At 43.9% G+C, this 7,564-nt stretch overlaps 1 protein-coding gene across 1 annotated transcript in view; it reads right to left on the bottom strand.

Annotated features, from left to right (window-relative positions):
* Positions 1–3,521, bottom strand: part of LOC119437252 (caspase) — a 51,281-nt gene extending 47,760 nt beyond the window's left edge. Inside the window, exon 1 of the mRNA XM_037704291.2 lies at positions 3,312–3,521. Within this exon, the coding sequence (XP_037560219.1) occupies positions 3,312–3,425 (114 nt within the window). The 5' untranslated portion in view covers positions 3,426–3,521. The remainder of the gene's footprint in view (positions 1–3,311) is intronic.
* Positions 3,522–7,564: the final 4,043 nt, after the last annotated feature.

Consider the following 7,564-nt stretch of genomic DNA (forward strand, 5'->3'; position numbering starts at 1 on the left):
TCCTGACAAACATAAAGAAACTGGAGAGTAACTCCACATATTCCACTGATGTCTATGACATAATGGATTCTATGAGTACAAGCTTGAGGACTCGAGCAAGCGACAAATTCTATGGCTTCAAGGTACACCAGTACCTTGAAGCCATACACCAATGTACCGTTTCTAGAAAGCTACTCCCCAGATTATAGTGGAACGTTTAGTTTACATATAGCAGTACATTGTATTGCTAACAATTGCAACACAGAATATTATGACATTCTTTATTGGTGAAAAAATTTAAATCCTGAAGCTCTTTTCAATAATAATAGGTAACTACGAGTGTGACAATGTTTTTTGTTTGTGCGGTACTAGAAGAAACAATTTTTTTAAATGTTCCGTTTGATACAGTAATATGTAGAATATACCTGCCAATTTAAATGGTCATGCTGCAATATTTTGAGAAAAATACATTGACATCTAAAACTCTAAACGGCATCCTCATTCAGCATACAAAATTTCGGACTGATATATCTAGTAGTTTTTTCTAGAGTATGGTGAAACCAAGGTAACCTATTTAGCCCATCATCACCTCTTAAACAAGTCACTGTGACTTTTTCTTGGATTACTTCTAATTTAAACATTACTAATGACACAAACTTTCAAGTCTGCAGTTGTTTTCCACAAGTAAGCTGTTACGATCTGTTTTGGGCTTACAACAAATGCAAATATAACAGTACTAATTTAAAAAAAAAAAGAAAAGAAAAAAAGATGTCTCCAGCTGCTCGTGTCCACAGAGTGAATGATTTTCATGTGTGTTTTCCATGATATGGTATTGCATGTTGGCATCAACGAAATGAACAAAACAGCTGCTATCTGCTGCCTTTGGTATGAAGCCGCTAAATGACATAGTCGCTATCCAATGCCTTCGGTATGAAGCTGTTGAATAACATGGGTGCTATCAGCTGCCTTTCGAATGAAGCTGTTGAATAACATGGGTGCTATCAGCTGCGTTTGGAATGAAGCTGTTGAATAACAATGTAGCAATCAGTTTTTAATGCGCACCTGCTGTTGCAGCCATAGCAATGTCCGGCTTTAGAACAAAGTTGTTACTGGGGGCTAGTTATTATTCATAGCATTGATAAAGCAGTGCATTTGAATAATACAGACACAAACAAAACCTCTTTCTTTTTTTTTTACAAGTGTCCTGTTTTAACAAAATCTTGTTGACATGGGCTGACTAGCAATCATTAAATGCTGTGGCCTGTATGTCTACACTCTACAACTAGCACATCAGCTTGCCTTCTTGAAGCAAACTCGGTGGTGCTTCAATACATGCACAAGCTTGGTAGGGTTCATATAAAGCCCACAAAAGAGAACTGCACAAGGGGACTTGCTGAAAATAACATCAGGCCTTTCTAAACATGTTAGGCCTTCACAAATTTTATGCCCTTACAAGAATGAGTAAAGGTTCGTGTAACTTGCCTCAAATAATTAGCTAATTATGCGGGGGACAAATAAATAAAAAATCAGCCAACATGCTCCAGTTAATTTCTCACACCATATGCGTTAACCAGTCTTATTCATTTACAACCTCTCCCCCCCCCCCCTTTACATTTTTCTTTAGGTTGCATTAACAATTTTTTGTTCAATTGTGGGTTTTTTTTAATTTTTCTGAAGCTGAACAATAGGCTATGAGGGATGCTGTATAGTGGAGATCTCCAGTTTAATTTTGACCACCTGTGGTTCTTTAAGGTGCACATTAAGAACAGTTAATGACCGTTTCCATCCACTCCCATCAGAATGCATCTGCCACAGCTAGGAACCAAACCCACAACATCCTCCTCAGAAGCCCAACACCATTGAACCACCATGACTGATAAAGTGGCATTCAGGCTATGCGAAACATTCATGTGCAAGGCCCTAATGCTCAACCTACAAATTACTTGCAGCTCAGCATGAGCTGGAAAGTTTGTTACTTAAAGTGAGCGAATAGATGTGCAATGCTTCTCCTGTCGCAAAGGTTTATTTGTTCGCGGTACAGTGCTCCCGGATTGAAACGCGATACTGCAAGCGCGTGGCTACTGGTACATGCAGTGCCGCCCGTGGAAGCAAGGTGTTGCATTGTGGTATAAGGCGAGGGTGAGAGCGTTTTCAGCGTAGGCTTACTTCTTCCGGTTGCCACTGAGCTGGAATGTGATTCCACGCTGCGCCAGCAGGGTGCTGCAAGCCTAGCACGCTGGAGCGCACTTGTGTGCCGATGGCAGTCGCTCAGCAGTATACGCAGAATGGCAGAGGCTGGCAGCATGCTCTACCTTTGCCACCAGCCTGTACGGCAGTTTGCCACGCAGGATGGCTGCCGTCGTGGCCACGTGAGGAGAGCCGGCAAAATACCATTACTCCGTACTTCAGGCAAATGTGTCTGCGACTGCGTCTTCTTTCCTTTTTCGTTCCTAGAAGTTTACATTCATAAATAAAGCTTGCTATTCCTTCGTACAGACGATCTTTTAGTCAGATTTACATAACAGTGCCTTACTTGTACAGCATATGTGCCGCATCGAAAAGACATGCGTAACAAGAGTGCGCGAGCAGACGATGTCAAGAAATCGGCAGTTTGCACCACTGAGCGACTGCCGACGGAACTCAAGCGTAGCACCAGGCTTGCAGTGCTCCGCTGGCACTGCGAGGAACCACAATCCCGCTCATTGGCAACCGAAAGCAGTGAGCCTACGCTCAAAACGCTCTCACCCTCGCAGTATACCACAATGCAACACCTTACTTCCATGAGCAGTGCTGCGTGTACCGGGGGCCACGCACTCGCAGTGCCGCGTTTCAATCCGTGAGCACTGTACAGGACGAACTCAGTGACACAGATTTAGTCTTGTAGTCTGGACCTTTCAGCAACACGTAGAAGAAAATACTAGATAAATGCTTTTCCAAATACTTGAAGGACTAATTAAAATTGATAAGTATAAATACTTACAAGACCCAGGTAAAATAAATCTGCAAACAAACCATAATTATGTTATTCTGCCATACAGAGGTCACAGCGACAGATTTCGCAACACATATTTTTCCGCTGCAAATGATATGTGGAATGATCTACTAAACGATGTTGCATTGAACGATGTTGGTGAATTTGGACATGCTGCGGTTGTGTATTTACGCGGATGTTCTACGTCCTAGTGATGTGCCATAGCTCTTGCGATTTTGATGGATTTCATTCAGTTCTTGAAACTTTGTCTTGTCCTTCCTGTTATGATCTTCATAAGGGTTACAGTATTGTTAAATATAATAACATTCAAAGGATGGAGGGCCACCGAACGCACACTCACCCTGTTGTTGAAGATGACACACTTGCCTCGGTTGGGGTGGGCCATGTTGTACGCCTCATCCTCGAGCGATGTGGGCAGCACAGGGTACTTGGAGGCCGACCGTCCGGTGAACATTCTGGGTACACAGCAGCCCGAAGACAGACTGCCAACACCGCCATTGCAACGCTCAGGGAAGGACAGCACAGGGGAATGTCACGACACAGAAGCAGCACACACACACAAAGCACCGCCACCACCGACACATACAACAAGGAGGGGCACAAAAACAGAACCATGCAGAGAGAGTGCTTCAACAGTGCCACTGCCACAAGGACACAAAGAAAGAAGACACAAGGAAAACAACACAGAAAAGAATGCCTGGAGTGGTGAAGGGACACTGATGAGTTCAGGTCAGTTTGGACTGGCCAAACTGTTCCTTTTAAAACCCCATTTTCATTCATTCAATGGAAAAAGGTTGGTTTAGGGGGGAGAAAATGAAAGCCAAACTTCCCTTTTCTTCAATTTTCACACCGAAGTCGCGGCGCCGGTATGTCAGCATAACACGAGAAATTTCAGAGCACTTTTTCTCATTCGGGCTGTTTTGGCACATGAAAGTTCTCGAAGATCGATGGTGGTGGTTGTTGTTTAGTCGACGCGAGCTCCTTTGTTAACGCGCCACAGTCTTTGACACCAGTTTATGACCCCCCTCCCTTTCGTTCCTTCAGAATGCAAGGTAGTCCTTCTCCAATAAACAATAAACCAGACTGGAGCGGATGCTGTCAAAGTTTACGACATCAAGGAAAGCTGGTGCGGGAGCTTCAGAGCAACGTTGCCACCCAGTTTTTGCCTTTCCTGGCTTACCAAGCCTTCCATCGTGCTAAATGTGGCTCATCTGCCATGACCAAAGCTTAATTTAGTAATACAGCTTAACTTATTATTTCCTCTTTAGTGTCCCTTTAAAAAGGACTCAATCATAACCCAATCCAAAATAACAAGTGTTTTCAACTCTGAAATAGCTGGTGTTCATATTCAGCTTCAAACTCCACAGTGTTATCAACTGCTTCTTACCCTATGCATCTCTATGAATGTCGATTTTCAATTTTTTTTTTTGTTCTTACTAACAGTAACTCTCCTTTCAGCCATAGAGTATCATACTTCCCCATGCACTTGTCAAGCTGCTGCTTCAGGGCATTTCCAAATTTTAATATGAATTGAACAGCTTTTGGTAAGTAATACCAAGACTTTCAATACTCGGAAATCTCAAACATTCACTTACGATCAAGTATTGCAACACCACACCAAGATTAGTGGAGCACACAAGGTGCAAAGATCAAGGCAAGATATCAGCTGTCTACTAGATGCTTCACCTCTGTTAACTGCAGTCAATCCATCAAAAATATTTAGCTGACCCCACACTGCTATCTCCTTTCCAAGTAAAGCAATTTATTTATACAGCACAGGAACTGGTCACAATGCAGGAGAAGCAGTTACTGAGGAAACATACAAAGCAAGTAGGATTTTTTTTTTACCAATGATTTGCAGTGGATGACAGGATGACTTGTTTTTAAGCTGCATGCAGATTCATTGCCCAAATTTATGTGAAAGGAAGGCTTGTTTCCATAGGGAAAGTTACGTGTCCACCGATTACCGAATGTTTGGCGCTGTAACGCTTGTTTCACTTTCTGTGCGAAGTCCACAGGAATGTCTAGCAAAACTCTACATGGTGGCATTACCGGCAAAGTCACAGCGGCATGCACAGGCTTACGCAATCATTAAACTAAATGTCGTAATGGGTGTACAGAAGCTAATGCAGAGGTGCCTGACCTAAAGGGCAATATCATATGCGCTCACATGCTTTTCACAGAAAGGCTATGAACGCATATTTTTCTGACATTAAAAGGGTCAAATGGAACTGAACAGACATATAATGGGCAATCACAGCAATGTGTACGTGACCAAGGAGAGTGAAACACTGTTGAGGGCAGCAGAGAATCAGATGGACAGATGAGGGCAGGAAATTTATGGGTGCGAGGAAGGCAAAGGGTGGTGAAGGACAGAAGTTAGGGAGGGGCCGCTATTTCACAGTAAACTCTGGCTGATGACTATCACCTTTTGTAATCTCTGAGGGTAACACAAGAGCCCACAGTGACACAGAGAAGGTCAAACATTTTGGTCAGTTGGCATGTTACGTATTCCCAATAATAAAAAGTGCAAAAATGAAGATAAAAGATGCTCATCTTTGTTTCGTCCTCTGTTACTCCTGTTGTCTGCACGCAGTTTTCAATAATGAATGTGGCAACCTTGGCCATACAGGCAACCCACAAGAACAACCATCTTGAGGGCCCAATGTATTTCCACATACACCACTTACTTTAGCACAATGCCTCTACACACATACACTTGAGATGTATTTCACACCTACCAGCACAGGCCACGTCATTTAGATTGACTGTGGAAACTAATTGGAAATTCTCAATTTCGAATAAAATTCAAAATAAATTTCTATTCCTGAGATACTTGGAACTTTATCCAAATAGTCTAAATGAGTTTGTGCGTACTAAAACAGGAAGCTCAACATGTCTGAAAAAAAAAAAAGCCTTGTGGTCTGCATGCTGCATTTGAGCAAACAAATAAATACAGTCTTTCACTCGCTATTGACCCTTTTCGCGGAGCAGTTTGTTTTAGAGAAACGAGATGGCACTCACGGCGGCGCGCCATACCTCTCCTCAGCAATCGCGCACGAATACAAAATCATTACTGCTTCTACCTTACTTCCGTGCGATCAGCTGTCGGAAATGCTACGAGTTTTCGCTAACACACTGTGCTCCTATCAGGCTAGATTGAATCATGTGGAATGAAGACATGTGCAGTAGTTGGCTGCAAAAATAGTGACTGGCATGTTAAGGAATGGAATGAATCTGTGTGGCCAAGTTCGCGGACCGCTGCTGCAACTGTCCGAACCTGTCACCGGCACTTCGAGATGTACGGCTTTCCTCGAGGATACAGAAATTTGCTCATCCGCCAGCTTTGTATCACTAACCTTCAAAGAAAGGGCTTCATCCCCAGAACGTCGGCAAGAGTGAGTACCACTCGTTAAACAATGACAAAGGGAGTAGCGCTGCTTCCTGTCATAGTAAGTTTCGTGCACGTTATCTTTCGTGCACGTTTCAACTTTCCCTCATGGTACTTGTGAACTATCGGTCTCTCGGTCGTATTTAGCCTTAGATGGAGTTTACCACCCACTTAGGGCTGCACTCTCAAGCAACCCGACTCACGGGAGGCTCCATCCCAGGCGCGCAACGGCGGAGACGGGCCTGGCACCCACTCTGGGACAAGCCCCTGTCAGGGGGACTTGCACCGTCGCAAACACCCAAGAACGTCGCCTCCCATACACCACATTTCCCGACCGCCTGCAAGGGCATCTGTCCCAAATGGCAGGAAAACTTACGCCCACTCTATCGCCGACGTATCAAGAATAAGTGAATGTGCGCACACTTGAATATATTCGCACTGTATACGCACAATAAATGACAGACTACACCAATGGCGCACGAATGGTCGAAGCTGAATATTTCGTGACGGTCCACAAGAGTAAACGAGTTACTAGCTGTAATATATATTTGCTACAAGGTATTACAATGAACAAAACAGCTACGTTTCAAGCCTTGTGCGCAGCAAGAACAAATTTATCGGAACTGAGCACACCCGCGAGCGATTAGGCAGAAAATAATCAGATAGTGGCTGCACTAAGGAACTTTACTGAGTCAGAAACTGACAAGCCACTGCTTCAAAATGTTTGCCGAATAAAGAACAAAGAGCAAAACGCACTAATCCTGACTGAATTCATAATCGGAAAGCTTGGATAGCTTGGAATACATATTTAGCCCCGCTTTTAGAATAAGCACCATACACGCTGCTTGCGCCGTTTAGACATAGCTTAATCACCTCCGAAAGCGCTTTTGCATGTTCTCTGAAACTGTGATTAACGCTTCGTGTCGTCCACCTAGTCACCGTCTACGATATCTCCGAAAACAGAGGTTTTCTAAGCCGCGCCGGCGTCATACACTTTTATTGTAAACAAGGAGGCAACGGAGACAGTTGAGGCAAGCAATGGACGCGTCACCACGTGATCAAACATGGCAGCGCCCACGGGATCACCGCGAAAAGGGTCAATATATGTTGCAGGTATTGCAAGGTACTGCCAAGCTACAATGCATGGATCTCATGTCACAGGCCCCAATGTCTGCTCCACCACTGGGTGCACTGCCCAAATG

The sequence above is a fragment of the Dermacentor silvarum genome, chromosome 1 (assembly GCF_013339745.2).
Source record: "Dermacentor silvarum isolate Dsil-2018 chromosome 1, BIME_Dsil_1.4, whole genome shotgun sequence".
Classification (NCBI taxonomy): Eukaryota; Metazoa; Arthropoda; class Arachnida; order Ixodida; family Ixodidae; genus Dermacentor; species Dermacentor silvarum.